Consider the following 19,951-nt stretch of genomic DNA (forward strand, 5'->3'; position numbering starts at 1 on the left):
GGATATTCAATACAGCGAAGAGAACAACTAAATATCAGGTGGTTTGTAAAAAAGACCAGTCCACTCATTCTAAAGCTATGCCTGTTACAATTAAACTGATCAAATGATTGCTTGTGATCTTAAGGAAATATTTGATACTGTAAACATAGGTTTATAATACAATCCACACACCTAGTGTAAATTTAAACTTTTATTGTAATACAGTTATTTAGATTGGTGAATAAGTTTACAGAGATTGGCTCCAAGGTATTCCTATTTAAAGTCAACATGCAAAAGAAAATGATAGGAATGTTCTATTATTTCGTCAACCGATTTCTGGTACATGTATACTGCGTTTTATTAAATAAAAAAAAAAGTAACAACACTTCTTAAGTAGAGAAGCCAAGCTGTTCAATAATTATACAACTCCTTCCTGAACAGGCAAAGTTTTCTAACCTTGGAACATCATCCCAATATCACAAATCAAAGGTTTTTAATTTCTTTCTATCAGTATCATACCACCCCACTGCAAATGACAGTGATCAATTTGTGATTATCTGTTCTCCTAAATGTGTGGTCTGCACACTTCACTGCAGCACACATGTGTAATGTTCTCCATACAAAAGATTTCAAGTCACATCTGGGGTATAAAACACATCTGTTTAAAACCTAACCTACTTTAAAAATCTTCTTTGAGAGGAAGTGACAAAAGAAAAGGACTTGACCCTTTCCTACTTAGAATAATTATTACATACTGCTTAAGCAGTTCAATGAAAAAGATATAGATTTTACAGTTGCTGAACAAATCATTTATAAATATTGTTTTTTTGCATTTTTTTTCACAGACAACAGAAAAATCAATGAAATCCATGTTTGATTCTCGTTTCAACTGTATGAAGGATTTTTTTGTTAAATCACCTTTAAAACAACAATGCTTTGTATAAATTTGACTTGAGAGAAATACAATACTACCATCAGAGCAATTTATCTGAAATTCAATATTGCATCATTTGCACAGTGTCCTTGTTCTAGCTTTAGATTCTCTCCCTGCTGCCAATTTTCATTAGATTGTCACTTTGGGAATTTATGGAAGAAAGGACATAAAATTAGATGAATTATGCAGAACGTGGATGCTTCTTTCAGTAATAAGTTATTTGCTTTTTGAACAAAAGAAGAGACAGTAATTATATGTACAATAGGCTGAGTTATTACCCCAGTGCCTGTAGATCTTTCATAAATCAATGTATCAATTTTGTTTTATATTACAACTTCAAATACATGCTCCTATTGATTGCATTGTGATCAATGAAAACTCAAATTTTGTCAATAATTTTTTGAGAATGCCTTGTAATCATATCTTATAAGAAGATGTGTTAGCATGTCTCAGCCCAAGTCATTGTATTATACTTGTCAACGGGCAGAACTAATGTCAGATTACACGGCCAAATCAATAGCACAGCCTGGGAAAGAAAGATTTAACCAGGAAAAAACAAGCTTTTCAAACAATGAAAGTATGATGAACATAGCCTTAGTGTCATTTTCAACCATTTACTGTCCTTATTTTAAGAAAATTACAATAAATTGTCATTATGTAGCTGTCCTGAAGAGATTTAATGACAGTTTCACTTTCTTTTGTCAATAGAACAAATATATAATAAGGACAGAATATTGACTATTTAGTTCATGTCAATAAGTGACATGTAACTCAACCCAGTCATTTGAGGACAAATATGTTTTTGTGCATCTCTGCCATTCCTTCTCTTACTGCAGATCTGTTGTAACTTTAATTACTGTGTTTCCACCTGACTGGTCATGTGATATGCTGTGGAACTCACTGTGAAAAGACAGGCTGTCGTATTGATAAAGAGACCATTTCTCTCCATTCACACATTACCAACGATTGGGTGATAATGTTTTATATTTTGTTCAATGGGAAACATGTTTAATTAGAAACATTTATTCTGCTTGGTCAGCCGAGAACCAGACTGACTCATGGTGGTGTTCAATAACTCCCTATCACAAAATCTCTCTGCATAAAAGTGAAAACATTGGCCTCCAAGTTTTAGTCAATAAGTACAATATGATCAAAATCAACCCTAAGCTCATTTTTCTTCTTTTTATGTATTGACTTAAAATCCTTAAGCAGTTGTAACCTTATAAATCGCCAAGTTGAATCAATAGCTTTATAATATAGGATAAAAGAAAATTATAGTTAAATAAATTATCTTAAATAGATTTTTCATAACAAAGAACCCAGTAACATGGGAATAGTGTTTTACGGTTTTGTGTTTGGCAATGCTAGCTAATTCAGATTACTTTGTTAAATATGTACTGGTAATGTTTAAAATTCTTTCCACCTAAATATTAGCATTTTTAAATTCTGTTTTCTTTGTGAATTTGCAAACATGAAATCTTTTCTTATGTGCAAATATAGGATATACTATTAATTCATTGTATACAATGCATTGCCTAGCCTTTATCTCAGCACTGACCAGATCCCTAATCCTATTTACTTTACAGATCCCCTTATCTCAATCCAATAAACAATGTTTAATTATAAGGCCGACCCACATAAATGTTCAAGGATCTGTAAAAATAGGATGTTTTCACAAAAGATCTCAACTTTCTCTTGATGAAAAGCTCAATTAACATTATAAGTGTATGACTAATATAGACTTATAATAAAGTCTTTCCTCCCCTGGTACACGAGTCTATTGAGGCATTACACTGATAGGATCTTATTGACAGGACTTCCCTCTCAAAAACCACCAAAATAATCTCCTTGGACATGCCACATTAACATTGAAAAGGGAATTTGCAAACATGAAATCTTTTCTTATGTGCAAATATAGGATATACTATTAATTCATTGTATACAATGCATTGCCTAGCCTTTATCTCAGCACTGACCAGATCCCTAATCCTATTTACTTTACAGATCCCCTTATCTCAATCCAATAAACAATGTTTAATTATAAGGCCGACCCACATAAATGTTCAAGGATCTGTAAAAATAGGATGTTTTCACAAAAGATCTCAACTTTCTCTTGATGAAAAGCTCAATTAACATTATAAGTGTATGACTAATATAGACTTATAATAAAGTCTTTCCTCCCCTGGTACACGAGTCTATTGAGGCATTACACTGATAGGATCTTATTGACAGGACTTCCCTCTCAAAAACCACCAAAATAATCTCCTTGGACATGCCACATTAACATTGAAAAGGGAACAAAATGACGATTTTCCCAGTCCATGTACTGAATCCTACCTGATTGATAAATCATATGAAAGTGCAAATGACTGTTACGGTACATTTATATAGTTATGTACTTGTATGGAAAAGAAATAAGTCTGATTCAAAGTTGTCTTTATAGAAACCAGGACATAATCATTTAATTTGACAAGGAAGATTGAAAATTCAGAATTTCAAAATTCCATTTAATTTCAATGTTTCATGTCTGTCTTTATTACTGAAAGAAATTCACTATTCAACAAAATTAATACTTTCCTTATCAGGAAAAGGGAAAACCACCAAATAAAGTCTAAAGAAGTCCAATTAATGAAATAGCAAAATACCTGAATATTTAATCCAAATTTGATCAGACAAGCAGATACAATGTAAATGTTCTACCAAATATAACTTTTACACTGTATATTGACATAAAGATTCTTTTGGATAAATTATAGGGGGTGATCTAGGATTTTTTTAAATGGGGGGAGGGGATAGAGAAAACTAAAGATATAATACCTATAAGTGGAACAAAGCAAAAAATTTAAGGGGAAAATTCAATGCTTATCAAATCAACAAAAATTTTCAGCAAATAAAGTGAACATCATCTATGCCCATACCCTGGATCTGCCACTGAATAGTGTTGGGTTGCTGTCTAATTGATTTAATTTTACATCTCTTATTTGACAAGCCAATATCAGTCTGAGAACATGAATGACAACAATGACTTAACAACACATTTTCTACATAATAAAATATGAACTAATTATCATCCTCTCCAATTTCTTAATTACTTTGTCCTTTATGTGAGTTGGTAAAGATAATAGATTTCTTTGTGTTTTACAAGAACAAAATTAAACATGGCAGGATACAGTTTAAGATAGGCATCTTTTTGTCTACCTTCAAGATTATTTTGGGTGACACACTAAGTATTCTTTAAAAAAAACAAAATTACAGATTTGTGTTTGTACACATGGAGAAAATCAAGAACAAAGGTGCAAGCAGAACTAATTGTTTAACATTAATAAAATTGTGAAGGTAAACTCATGGCATTACACGCCGACTCTGAAGAAGGGTAAGAAAAGGGCTTCATTGGATATGTCTCACCTACATTCATCTCATAATCCCTGTACCCAAGACATTCATCTCATAATCCCTGTACCCAAGACATTCATCTCATAATCCCTGTACCCAAGTTTTCTACATTCATCTCATAATCCCTGTACCCAAGTATTCTACATTCATCTCATAATCCTTGTACCCAAGTTTTCTACATTCATCTCATAATCCCTGTACCCAAGTTTTAAGAAGTATTTTTAAGTACTTAAAAATATTTCACCCAACTATATTTTCTTCATGTATTTACAGTACATGTAGCTTGTTCATTTAAATACCATACACGAGGTTAAGCTATGGGACTACATTTATATCAAATTTCACAAATAATTGTATTTTATAAATAAATCACGACCAACAAAATAAATTCAGGAAATAGACTCTTGTTGAAAAAGAAGTCCATCTGTACTTTTGTAATCCATTTACAGTAAATATCTGTAAAACCAAGGTAATTAAACTTTAAGTTGTGTGGGTCGTAAGAGGTGTTTTACTATTAACATTTCGCCAACATCAATTAATGTATATATAATGCAATTAATATGGAGGATAGGGATAAATTTAAAACATAATTTACAAGTTGCATGTCTATGACATTTTCCCCAGTGAAACATGGCTTCCATTAAAAAGGTTACCTATACTTATATTTTATGTAACATTGAAGTCTAATTTTAATTGAACCTTATTGACATAATAGGTCACACAGTTTTATAAATTCCCTAATTTTATAATAAGAAACCAAAGGCCAACCTTAATAACCATAACATGTAGCATTATCTGTATACAAATAAGATATATTGTATGATTGCCAATGAGACAACTATCCACCAGGGACTAAATGAGGGGAATGTAAGCAATGTTAGCAAAACCAATGAGAACTGAAGGTTACCCAGAACAGAACTAATGATCTTCTCTCACATCTTTTCAAACTACATATTGTATCTTGATTAAACTATGAAGTTTTTGAATACTGTAAAATCAGATGTTATTGTGTCCATTTATTATTGTGATTTTGTCATTTTAGACTAAAATGTGGTTTTAATTTTTCGCAATATTAAGAAAAATCTGATCTTATTCATATAAAAAAAAAATTTATTGCAAGTTTAAATTATTGCAATTATAACCCTGTATCATTTTTCACAATACTAAAAACATCACAATATAATTTCTCAATTTCCAGTATTTGAAACAGAATAAAAGATGACTTTACCTGGAAGAAGATTGATTTCAGATTTAGCACATAAAATTTTGTCAGCAATATTTTGAGCAGTTGGAAGCACATCGGTGTGATGTTCTGATATTAAATACTGTGCAAACTTTTGGAGTTGTTCTCGGCTCATTTGTAACAATGTTTCTGAAAAAGAAATAAACAAACTTTGATCAATTCAAATTCTCTTGTCATGAAACCTAAACTTTAATATTTATTTCTGAACTGTAATTACTTTTACTCTTTAAAGTTGTTGTAATTGTAAAAATTTTCATTGAATTTGGTAGTACTCAGTATTTCTTTCGTAATTGTTACAGAATGATTTCCCCCCTTTTCTACACTGCTATTCAGGCTCACCTGATATTGGCACACGAAGCTCTACACTCTCTGCACGGCGTATTCTGTATAAAGACAAGGCAACAACATGCTGGCACCAAAATATGTCTTTGTTTCCACAACCACATTTTACTGAAGTTATTTTACACCTGCAACAGATTTTTGAGTTTTATTATTCTTGTTGGTGTTCAGGATAATTTGCAGAATAACACTACATTTGTACGTACATACTCATAAAGCCAAGATTAAAGAGTTTATATGATCTGGATCTTTAAATTCACAAGACACAGTATTCCTAACTGCTTAATACAAATTGAGAAAGGAAATGGGGAATGTGTCAAAGCGACAACAACCCGACCATAGAGCAGACAACAATGCTTATAAAAGTGAGGCAATAACATTAACTTTTTAGACCCAGGGCCATTTTTAGCTTGAAATCTTGTACAAATACCTGTTTATGGTTGACAGTATTAGACCACTAAATGATTTTTGTAATTTATGTCATTAAATGGCTGTCTCCAATAGTCTTATCCAAAAAGGGGGGTGTAGAGGGTTTACTTCAACTTTCATTAGCAAAAGAAAATAAAATCTCACAATTTATATAATAAATTTTAGCATAAAATTGTCCAAAAACTGCCAATGGTTTAATTGTCAAATAAACCCCATCTACATATGTTCCTTTGAATCTGAATTTTTTTATTCTTTATAGAAAAATAGTTTACTCAGATGTTCTAGAAAAAACCCTCAGCTTGAGTCCAAGGCTCATGTCTTTTCTGTGTCTTATGAAATTGTACGGAAGGGATTGTTGGACATAATAATGTACAAGAGGACAATGATCTTTATCTATCATAATTTACGTAGATATGTACTTCATTCCATTTCCTGATTACAAACTCAAGAATGAAAACAAAATTTCACAGCTTAATGTTAAACATCAGATAACCTGCCTAAAAAGGATGGGGTTATTAAGGTCATGTGTACCCTTATTTTATATTAAGATTTGAAAAATATGGGCAAAATGAAATAAATTTTCACTACTTGTATGATTTTTTAGCAACAACAAAAAAAAACGTCCAAAAAATTACAATGTTCTAGTTGACATATATGCAAAACATCTACCATATTCCTTTGTATCTGAAAACTTTTTTTATGGAAAACTAATTCACCCAGATGTTCTAGAAAAAGGCTCATATCTTTTCTGTACCTTAACATATTATACTGCTGGACATCATATATTATGGCAATGTTTAATAGGACAATGATCTTTATCTATCATAATTTACGTAGATATGTACTTCATTTGATTTCCTGATTACAAACTCAAGAATGAAAACAACATTTTACAGGACATCAACTTCATGTTAAACATCAGATAACCTGCCTAAAACGGATGGGGTGGGGTTATGGTCAAGTGTACCCTTATTTGCTGATATTCCATATGTCATAAAGTGGAAATACTCAATCTGACAGTGAATACATTCATATTTTATATTAAAACTTATTCTACAATTATTACTTATAAAATACTTGAACAATGCTTGGTCCAATAATGAAATGCTCATAGTACAAAAAGTAACATTATATGTATCAATTTGGCTCACAATTTCTTATCTTAGCATTTTTACACTGTAGGAAGCAATGACTAAACCAAAATACAAATTTGGTTAGAGAGATTCAATTTTTATTTTAAATTGTGAGGTTTGCTGCTGTCTGCCTATATTAAACTGAAATGGTTTAATTCTGACTAAAATTTAATTCAAAGCTAGTTCAAATGGTAGTAATTGTAAAATGAGAAAACATATCATGCACATGTTTAAAGCCTTAAAGCCTAACACTTAATTCATACAAATGAGACCAAGACACAAGTTTGTGTGTGCCCTACACTTTAATGTGTAATTCCACACACAAAGTCACCCAAAGGCAATGTTTACTTTCATAGTTCGAACTCAAGTGAGGACATTAGTTCATCAAGCTTTCAAAAGTAATTAGTTTGCTTCCACATTATTCAAGTATTAGAATGGAGAATCCATATTTGAGAAGACCTAAAGGGATGAATTATTGAAAGACTGACACACTGATGCAATTTAAGCCTTGCTGGCATGATACAGTGATTTCACATAAAGGAGATACCTGGCAAATCATTATTTACAAATAACACAATGTTATCATGTTTATTGTGATTGGCAGCTATTGTTTATACTTTAAATTTTCTGCATTATATGATATTGCATTATATACATCAGTGAGTGTAAGCTGTAAAGTATTAAAAAAAATCTCAAACATATAATGTTCGCCAAGATCGACCGGCCCATTTGCTGGAAAATTACAGTTGAGTGCAGTGATATAAAGACGGTTTCCACCAATCAATCTAATAAACCTTCATTACAGATTCTGTGAATCTATTTTCCTTGAGGTCTGTCAACTTGGACTGGATATCCAATTATTTCCCCCGACAGCCATGAAGTCAGTATAATGACTGATCAATAGGAAATGTAAGATTTATATAATCTGGTCTGTATAGACCAGTGTTTGTTCCTGATCATTGTGTACACAAAATTCAAATGACAAGTGCCTCTGTGACATTGATCAAAATCCTACGCAGCCTGGAGATAAACATCTTAGTCACTGACAAAATCAAAATTATACAGACTTTTGAGTTGATCGATGTTATTTGATTTTTCCTCATGAGTTTGTTCACATGGGGTGCCTTAAAAAAACAGGAAAGACTGTTGACAAGATAAAGAAAAGAAGTCAAATATTTGTTTAAGTTCTACTCCATATTTTTGACATTCAGAATTTACAATGATCTCAAAATAGAAAAGTTTTATTACAAATGCATGTATTTTACTTGAATCATTTGCATATATGTAAATAGAATAATACCATGCATTACAATTCTGAATAAGTTACAAAATTAATGAGAAACCAGTCAGTGTTTACATATTGAAGTCATTAAAAATCATGGCTGGGATCATGCATTCTTTTCTCAAGGGTCAAACTTATTCATTGTGGTACATATTTAAATTGTATGACCTAGCTCGAATTGTAGCTTTTATTTACATTGATGAACTTTTATTAAGGAAGCAATAACTATCTGCAATTCTGCATCAACTAGCAGACAAAGTAAGCTCAATGACTTACTATACAGATGTCTTTCATAATACAAGTGAATATATCTTTTGCTACATGTACACATGTACCAAGTCAAAAGCAACCTCAAATGTACCTGCTGTATATATGTATATACTGTCATAGGGTACAGACTGTTTTGTCGAATTATTTAATAAAGGAAATAAAGACTCTTTATATAAGATACACAAAAGTGGTTAGAATAATATGTTGCCATAGGTTATCATTTTAATCATTTTTCTGGAATAATTTATGTTCCTTAGCATTAATCATCTTTCTAAACTTTCAGTTAAAATACCATAAAATAAATGCAAATTCAATTTTTTTTATTAATTTGATAGTTTTAAACATCAAGAATTTCCCCCTAGTATAAATTATTGCAACATTAAAGTATGTGTAAAGATTTATGGCTTGGTTTTACCTCAGACATACATACAAAATTTTTAGTTCTTATTTGTCTGATATGGGTTTAATTATAATATATAATGACCATTTTCTATTCTAATACAGGAAATTTATGCCTATCATCTGGTTTGAATACAAAACGCAGACAAAGTGATCACATATATGTTAGATTAAAACAATGGTTTCTGAATTCTGATTTCTAAAATGTCTCAAGTAATTGATTTACACACAATACATTTATTTATAAAAGGTGTATAGTCATGTTGATTTACACACAATACATTTATTTATAAAAGGTGTATAGTCATGTTGATTTACACACAATACATTTATTTATAAATGGTGTATAGTCATGTTGATTTACACATAATACATTTATTTATAAATGGTGTATAGTCATGTTGATTTACACATAATACATTTTTTTATAAATGGTGTATAGTCATGTTGATTTCCCACTTTAGTGTCGTGAATATTGAGTTTCACACAATACTCATTTATTTATAAATGGTGGATAATAATGTTGATTTCCCCCTTGATGTCTTAATATTGAATATATATTTGTAAATGGTACCACTTGGTAAATAATCAAAACCAATTGCACTCAATTAGATAAAATAATTCAAAAAGGCACACTAGGCCAAACCTAAGTCACCAAGGGTACAAAGTAATCCTCCTTCACATATTTCTAGTGAAAAATAATTAAGACTCAAGTTGATCAAAAGTTTATAGTCTATCATAATGAAACATCCTGGCGCTTATAACACTTGAGGAACACTCACCGATCAAAGCTGATAGAAACTTTATATAGTTTGTCTGTTTCTCCTGAGAATAGTGGATTGGCTGGCTCTGTAACTGTACCACTTAAATGAAAACCTGAAAAAGTACAAGTTCAAATCTATTAAAATGTTTTAAGTTTAGATGCACATGCTTTGTAACTAAATGTGATGAATCTATAATAACAGTCAGTTGGTATAGAACCATTAATTGGGGTTCAGTTGGAAAGCAAATAAAGAAAGTATTTCATATACAGAATATTTCATAGATGTTAATATATATATTTTATCTAATGTTGGTTAACAACATAAGTAGATACTCTGGTCAATATAGATAATTGTATTGACACCCTAGTTTATCCATTCAAATATTATTGATTAGAAATTCTTCAAATTGTTGTTACAATCACTTTGACCAGGTGTAGCCTGACAATGCACAGGACTCCTATAGAAATACTGGTATTATCACAGTCCACTAAACTGTCCATGGCTACGGTAATTAACTCAATGATTTATGATAATTCCTTTAGTGGTCAAGAAATGAGTCAAATTGTTATAATAACAACTGAATGTCCACTGAGAAATTTCAAGCCACTTGTCGATCCTGTAATCTTAGTTTTATTGTCTGTTAACAATACTGTTTTTGTCACTACAAATCTCAACCAAGCCCTTTAAACTATGGGTACCATCTGCTTGGGGGTCTAAATGAGTCAAAGTCCATTTGAAAATGATTTAACTAGTAGAACAATATTTAAAAAAAAAATTAAAATGAAAGAATTTGATTCTAAGAAAAACATAAAATAAGTTAATTAAATGCTGATTACAAGTGGAATGTATGGGAAAATTGCAAATCACATTTATATTACATGTATGTGATAACGACAAAAATTAATCAAACTCCCACAAACTACACCATAGTTCACAAAATAAACCTGTGTGTAAATGGTGCAACAATAATGAATGCACTACACCTATTATGACCTTAGAAATGTCATTCACAAAATTTGCAGTGAATGAAAATAAATACTCTCCCTTAGTTATCATTACAATAAAACAATATAGAGAATTATGTTGGTTGTGGGGCCAAAAGTTATCATAATACTTATAAAAATATATAAATAATCTCTATTATCATGTAAATATGTATACATGAAAAATGTTCACTTGAAACCAACCAAAGTCTGCTGTAGCATAAGTAATGTTTCGTATTGAATAATTTAGTTTTTATATCTTGACATACCAAACATTCACAAAATTCACTGATATTCAATGAGTGCATGCAAGTTTAAAACTGACCTCAATGGTACAGAGGGAAAGACAATGTCTACCTTTATACCTATATAATTTGTTTATTTTAAATTTAATATTTTTTATCTTTCCTACATGATGTTTAAAAGGTTCATTCAAAGATAAATAATCTGATTTTTTTTTTTTACTCATCATAGCAAAACTGTTTAATTCAGAGGCAGTGAAGGTAATCTAAGGTCAAGGGTCAGTGACCTTGATAACCAGCTGTATTCTAACCTACTGGGATATCTGCCAACATGGTGGTGCTAAGGGATATAAACATGTGAAGAATTCCATATGTCCCCTTATCTTCATGTGTTCAGCATCAAGGACCTGTCAATAATTCTCAGAGGATTAATATTATTACTGAGCCATCATTATTAATGATTACTTATCTAATTACCAGACTTAAAACGTCCTTGCCCTAAAACTCTTTGTTACAGCAATAAAATCCAAATATTTTCTGCAAAAACTCTCAGAAAAATTAAATAATCATTGAAAATGAAACACCCTTTTCTACTAAAACTGAAGAATCTAAAGACTTACTTTTAGCATATTTGGAATTGTATACATGTATCCCTTTTCTTATGTGACCCCTATTTCTACAGGTTAAATATATGTATCAAATGCATAAATGGTTAAAAAAAAAAGCTTTATGTATTGGGACTTTGAAATAGTTACAAGCAAATAATCAGATTTTTAAATACCTAATCATTATCACTATAGATATATGCAACTTTTCAGAAACTTGTCAATGTACAACAACACACTACAGTCCATTCAATATCTTGTTTCATAGAAAAACCTTCAAAAGCAACTTTAGTCATCTAGCTCACTCCTATTGATTTAATTCAGATGATGATTTAAGAAGTCAAAACCTCTTTACTTTTTCAATTTCCTTTTAAAAATATAAATCCTACATTGTTTTATACTCATTGGCTCAAATATTGATATACATATATTTTCAGGAGAAAAATGTTCTTTTTAATATTTAAGTCCATGAAATTATCAATTTGGTTTATAGATCCCCAAAATTGTGTCTACTTAGTAGCTTAGAACAAGACACAAATCTAACCTGTAATTCATCATTATTCTAAGGAAAAACAAAAATAAGTTAATATCTGCAGGCTTATGAAAGGTTGTTTTTGAAATATACATTTGTAATGGTATAGTTCCTTTTGACCGAAATGACCTGATTACTTTGTCGAGAGGCACATTAAACACCCTTTACCATTCAGGCATTGTACTCATAAAGTCTTAAGATTTAAAAGAATGGCCACATACAATCTTCATGATGTAAGACTGATTTTTTTCTAAACATTTTGTGAGAGATTGATGTTGACCTTTTAAGAAATGTATGCAATGTGTTTTGTGGAAAAACAACTGAATGGAAAAGTCGGCAACCAGGTCAGATTAAATAGTTACAAAGATTTTAGGATAAATCTAAGATAGACATTTATATGCATCACATTTATTAATAAATGGATCATGCATCTGTCTTTGAAGACATAAGCCTCAGGCCTTATTGATGTACTCATTTTATATAGCACAGAAAGTTTAATAACCAACATGTAACAGATCTCTTTTAAACTATGGACATACAGGTATTCATCCAATATTGTCATTAATGAAGCTATTTCCCCCCCAAAAAAATCAATCAAAAAAGCATCAATGCTCAATGCAAAAAAAATTTTGTCAATAGAGATTATGCTGATGTCTACATATATATTCACATAGATTAAACGCTTGATCTGCTAGAAAAATATTAAAGAAAAAAATCTAGAAATGTCACAATGTCTGTTTTATGCAACTCATAAACTCCACTCTACATTTTTTTTACAAAAATAATCTCCTATCATTAAATTCTTATTCTACACATGGTTTAATTTTTAACATACAATGTACACATGTAGCATTATATCTATCCTTCAATGAAATTAATGACAATCAAAATGGACATTGAATCCAGTAGAGCTGGTTATATAGATATTGTAAAAGTCAGTACTATTGAATCATGAAAATGTGATTGACAACGAAACGTGTGGAGGAAATAAAAAAAACACTATCACTTATAAAAATTAATCCTTAACTCATTGGAGACTAGCTGTCTACTTTGTCCCACCACAAATGTCCAGCTGGTCACACCTTTATAGTCAATTTACTCAAGTAACTTTTGAAAAATGACCAATACCCTTTAGTTATAATTCCATCTATTGTTGACCAGAACAAACATGGAAAGGTTAAGGCCTTTTGTCATTGAGCCCAATAAAGATTTTCTGTATATATAATAAAATGTGGGTTTAATTGAGATTTGGCTTTGTCATTAGCCTAGCGGAATACCTGTGGTATTATCAATGGCATTAATGATTAAATGTATGCAAAACCTGGCACATGACAAAAACTTGTGCCTTAAGGAAAGTAATTCTTTAAGATCTGTGATGTAGTGTAGTCTGATTTATTAGAATATAAATCAATCTACAAAAAAGTTATCTACATGTACACATTGGCCTACACAATAAAAATTCAATGAGTAATCTCCCCTTACACTTGTTCGATTAATTTCCAGTGGCAAACTTTTGGAGAAAATTGTATTTATTCTAAAAGGTGCTTAACTTCAAAGTCAGACAAAGTGCAAGTGTTTCATGCATATATTCAGAAGAACACACAACGACGTATAGTCTAAATGAGAGTCTTAGAAGAACACACAAGGACGTGTAGTCTAAATGAGAGTCTGAAGAACACACAAGGACGTGTAGTCTAAATGAGAGTCTAAGGAGAAAATAAACAACACACAAGGACGTGTAGTCTAAATGAGAGTTTAAGGAGAAAATAAAGAACACACAAGGACGTGTAGTCTAAATGAGAGTCTAAAAAGAAAATAAAGAACACACAAGGACGTGTAGTCTAAATGAGAGTCTAAGGAGAAAATAAAGAACACACAAGGACGTGTAGTCTAAATGAGAGTCAGAAGAACACACAAGGACGTGTAGTCTAAATGAGAGTCTAAGGAGAAAATAAACAACAAGACAACAATGGACTTGGTCAATGTTAATCTTTTATCAAAACATTTAAACATGCATGTTTATGAATGTATGTAAAATGTTGGTTTAAAATCTTTTAAAGAAATAATACAATGCATGACTTTTTAATAAAGGATACTTTGCAATTTTTAAATAGCAGTGTGTAATAAATATATATTTACAAAAATGTACATACAAATGTACATGTACAAGTTAGAATTCAAAAGGTGCTTGATCTGTTGGATAAAATTTTAAGACCAATCAAAGCCACGTTCCAAAAGTTAACTGTCAATGTGTGTTGATCAATTATTTTATATATATTCATATTTATGATATGTCCTAAAGATAATTGTTCCTGGAGTTTATTTGCACTTGTGTAAATCATAATGTCTTTACAAAAATTAACTGTCCATGTGTGTTTATCAATTTTTTTTATACATATTTATATTCATGATATGTCCTAAAATTAATTGTCCCTGGAGTCTATTTGCACTTGTGTAAATCATAACGGCTTAACATATCATAAATGTATAATTGTGCAACCTTTCATGTACACTGTACCTGAAGGTCATAGTAGTTAAAATTTTTAAGACTATATGAATCCTGGAGGAATATATAGAACCACATTTATTGGGATGTTGACATATTTTGAATGATTTGTTTTCATTTATGAATAATGATGACCACATATAACACCAAAGATCAATCTCTAGATTTTGTCCCTGAAGTCATACTAATTATGTCCAGTTGGACCTAGAGACATGGTTAATGTCCCCAACTCACTTCCTATAAAACTGTAAAAAAGTAATCAACTTTTAGCTGCAGGATAGCTTCTGTCATAAAATCAGTTATTAGTTTTGAAGGCATGCACTAAAAAGTAATATTTATAGCCAAATTTTGGACCTGAAAATCAATTTAAAAGATCTTAACTGTAAAATCAATTTGAATTCACAAAATTAACAAGGAAATAGCATAAAAACCTGTTCAGTTGCAACATACTGGCTAATTAACAGGCTCTCTTTTTTGAACATGACAAATGGTTATATTATTTAAAGCAGGATTTCGACTCTCACCAGGTTTCCTTCTAATGAAGAAACCAGAGCATTAGCACTTAATTCAATATCCAATGGTAAAGTCTTATAGGGATTTATGACTCCAGGGGCATTTCTGTTTCAAAATCAATACCATATATCCTTTGAATAAAGCCTGCAGATTAATTGGGTTACCAATCAGAGGTGATAATGTGATGATCAATAAACTGATTATTGGATTGTCACAAACAATGGCAGACAAAATTACATGGCATACATTACACAAATAATTATATAATAAGGAACAAAGAAAAATTCTATTATCTTCAAAGACATGCTGTTTGATAATTTCATTATCTATTCTATTTATAAGTCTGAATGAATAAATAAAAACTTGAGAACATTGTTTTCAAATTCCTGTGTGAACAGTCAACTATTGCTATTGATAGTGTTGTGAAACGGTTGACGAATCAATAGTGACTTTACAAGTTTTGTCTGTTTCAGGACAGTCAGTAAAAACTGATCTATTGCGTGTATTAGCTATTAAAAAATATATTTTTACTATTCAATATGAGTTAATTATAATCAAAAACACTTTGCCGGCATGCATGACATACTCGCACTGACATACCCTCATAAAAAGTCAGAGGTGTGGTGAAACTTACCAATTTGTAAAACATTGTCAACAGCACCGTTTTCAAGAAGCTTTACTCCCAAGTGAAAGGGAAGTTTCTGGTTATCTAAACCATCTTTCGAACAAACAGCAAACGATGAGTACATACAAATATCTCGTTCGTTACGCGGAAATGACCAAAACACAATTCGACTTTGAACAGGCTCTGGAATTCGGTCAAATCTCTGTTCTACCGTTTGAAACGGTATGTTTTCGGCCACAATTTTTGCACAAATGTCAAGAAGGCTCTCCACTTTACACAACTGTCCATTTTTGGAATTGTTAGATCCTGAATTCTTAGCATTATTATCTTTCCAATTCGAGGAGAAACCCATGCACAACCGTTTCGTTGCTGCCATGAGGAAACATCTGATAACACGATAGACGACAGTACGCATGCGTGTGGGAGGGTTACGCTTGCGTATCTTTTACTATCACTTTTAATGTGCATATCCGGGGCTCACGTGATAACCTATGGGATAGTAATTATTCTTGAATGAAATGTCAACAGGCCCTGCATTCTGTATAGATAAAAAGGTAAACAATCAATGAAAAACATGTGATAATATTGAATAAAGAATGAATTATATCAAATAAATTGAAGAAAAATGAGTTAAAAATGAGATAAAACTTCCAACAAAATTTTTTTTTTGTATCAAATAAAAACTGTTCATAAATTTTAAAATAAAAAAAACAACAATTTAATGAGTTTTTTTTGTATCAAATAAAAACTGTTCATAAATTTTAAAATAAAAAAAAACCAACAATTTTTAAAATGAGTTTTCAATCAAAGATTTATAAATAATAATTTAAAAGCTAGACTATCTCTTGATTTAAGAATGTCCTATCGGATTAGTACGAAATAAGCACCCAAGAATAAGAGAATACATATGTTAGTAAAGACAGAGACATACACATGTGTATATATGTCTCTAGTAAAGACAATTACCAACTTTGTTAAAATGTACATGTATATTGAACTAGATAGCACACATGTTACAGAAGTCTCGTGATAGTATAATGAGAGGATCTATAATAGTCGCACTGTAAATTGTCTCTGATATTGTGTAGAATAGAAGATTTTTATTCACCTAATTATACCAATCCTTTGATGAGCAGAATTTTTTTTATGATCTGCAATGTATAAACTGGGATATTGAAAATTTTACTGATATTTATAATTAACAATGCATATGATGATTTTAGCAAAATCTTCATTCGGGTAGCAAACAAACACGCACCTTTTAAGAAAAGAAAATGTTTACCTAAACAAATACCATATATGAATTAAGAACTCAAGTCAGCAGTATACAAAAAGAGAATAAATCATAGTAAAATAAATGTAAAAAAAAGCAACAGGTATTGATGATCTTGTAAATTTGTCATTGTCTACCTCAGTCTTTCCAGACTAACTCAAAATTGCCCAGTTGGCACCGATTCATAAAAAAACAGTGTACTTGAAAAGGGTAATTACAGACCAATGAGTGTACTTCCTTCAATTTCCAAAATTTTTGGGACAGCCAATTGAGATGCAACTTTCGGAACATTTCAAAAATATTTTTAACTCATTTCTTGCAGCATTTAGAGCAGGTTTCGGCTGTCAATCCACTTTACTGAGAATAATTGAGGACTGGAAGAAAGCCTTAGACAATGACAAATACCTTGCAGCAATTTTAATGGACCTTAGTAAAGCGTTCTATTGCTTACCTCATGATTTATTACTCATGAAGTTAAAACACTATGGTCTGAGTGAATCTGCTCTCCAATTACTAGATAGTTACTTGACTGGTAGAAAACAATGTGTTAAAATTGGTCAAGGTATTAGTCAAATGCTTGACATTTATAAAGGTGTACCACAGGGGTCTATACTAGGCCCAGTTTTAATGAATATTTTTATTAACGATAATTTTCTCTTTGTAAACAACTGTGACTTATATCATTATGCAGATATTAATACCCTTTCAAAATCTGGATCTTCTTTGGTATCAGTTATTAAATCCTTGGAGGAAGATAGGGGTTCACTAATCTCATGGTTCAGTCACAAAATAAAATGCAGGCTAATCCCGAAAAATTTCAAGCCATAGCGATCGGTAATAAAACACACAAAAACAACATAGTCTTTAACTTAAATGGAAATAACATCAAATGCTGTGATGAAGTCAAACTACTTGGAGTTACCATTGATTTTAAGCTCGACTTTAACCAACACATATCTAATATGTGCAAAAACGCAGCCAGACAGTTAAATGTTCTGAAAAGAATTGGATCACACTTGAACAAACAAGCAAAAATGACAATTTACCATTCTTTCATCATGTCAAACTTAAGTTACTGTCCACTCACATGGCATTTTTGTAGCGAGCGCAACACCCCAAAAAATAAAAAAACTGCAAGAACGACCGCTCAGATTCATCTACAATGACTACAATAAATCATATGAACAACTGCTTGAACAATCTAAGTCACCAACTCTTAAATCAGTCGCATGAGAACCATGGCATTAGAAATTTTCAAAATTTTAACAAAATCCAGTCCTGAGTTTTTACACAATATATTAAATCTTAAAGATAACTCACATTATTTTAGATATAAGCTCACGGTTGATTTACCACAACCAAGGACTACAAGGTACGGCAAAAGGAGCTTTTAGCTTTGAGGCAGCAAAGTTGTGGAACTCCCTGCCTAACCATGCACGGCCGGTGCCTCTCAACTTTGGAACAGTTCAAACATTATATTTCTTCATGGTGTTCTTCAGAAAACTGCGTCTGTAGCTCATTTAGACATTAACTTTGCTGTTCTCAGAGCTGGAATCTTTTGGCCCTGTGTTCTGTTTATTGTTTGCTTTTGTTTTTATTTATTTGCTTAGCTTATGTCATTATGACAGTTAAAGCAGAATTTACTTTTCCTTTCTTTTAGCTTGATTGCTTTGATTTATGCATGTTTGCTTTGCTATTATATTATGAATGTATTTTATTTGTATGTGTAGTCTGTCAAATGTGCTGATAATTTGTAATTTTTTATTTGTTTTAAATATCAAGTCGGTTAAGAGCTCTACAGAGCTCATGTTTACCTTGTTGAATTGTACATAACATGCCCGACTATAAATAAAATTTGCTTCTTACTTATACATATATATATATATATATATTGTCAGAAGTCCATCACTAGTCTAGTAATGGACTTCTGATATTGTACTATATAATTAATTATTACTGTTTATTACTAGAAATGTATGTCTCTGTTATAACCGATAATAGTATAATCTCATTAAAAAAAAATGCTGAATATGTCCAAATGTTGAATGTCCACACCATGAATTGCGGCTAGCTATATTATATGTATCGACAATGAGACAGATGGATGATATATAGGATGAATATGCGTGTCTTTTGCAGAATGTGGTTCCTCCTTTGAGATATATACTAGAGGTTCACTATTAGAACCCTAGTTATGGATTTCTGATAACTTGATATACATGATACATATGCTTAAACCTATATACAGTAATATCAGAGGCGGGTTACGAGAGGACCGGTCCCTGCTTTCGTGAGGGAAATTTTGTTGACCTATCTGAAGATATGGGACGAATATAATAATTGAATTGCCCAAACCATACATATAATAGCCATTTAATAATGGCTATTATATCTTTGGTATAGTGTACCTCGAAATTCTTGCCGAAACATTATAAACAAAAAAAATCATTTTATCTAATTGTCTTGGTTTTGATTTTAAAGATTAAGCAGGGCCAGAGACATATTAA

At 31.1% G+C, this 19,951-nt stretch overlaps 1 protein-coding gene across 1 annotated transcript in view; it reads right to left on the reverse strand.

Moving 5' to 3' along the window:
• LOC139500899 (zinc finger SWIM domain-containing protein 5-like) overlaps positions 1 to 16,639 on the reverse strand; it is a 29,912-nt gene extending 13,273 nt beyond the window's left edge. Inside the window, exons 1-4 of the mRNA XM_071289807.1 lie at positions 16,181 to 16,639; positions 10,184 to 10,277; positions 5,889 to 6,016; positions 5,535 to 5,678 (exon numbers count right to left, since the gene is read on the reverse strand). Of these exons, the coding sequence (XP_071145908.1) occupies positions 5,535 to 5,678; positions 5,889 to 6,016; positions 10,184 to 10,277; positions 16,181 to 16,586 (772 nt within the window). The 5' untranslated portion in view covers positions 16,587 to 16,639. The remainder of the gene's footprint in view (positions 1 to 5,534; positions 5,679 to 5,888; positions 6,017 to 10,183; positions 10,278 to 16,180) is intronic.
• Between the last annotated feature and the right edge of the window lie 3,312 nt (positions 16,640 to 19,951).

Source organism: Mytilus edulis, chromosome 1, assembly GCF_963676685.1.
Source record: "Mytilus edulis chromosome 1, xbMytEdul2.2, whole genome shotgun sequence".
NCBI classification, from domain to species: domain Eukaryota; kingdom Metazoa; phylum Mollusca; class Bivalvia; order Mytilida; family Mytilidae; genus Mytilus; species Mytilus edulis.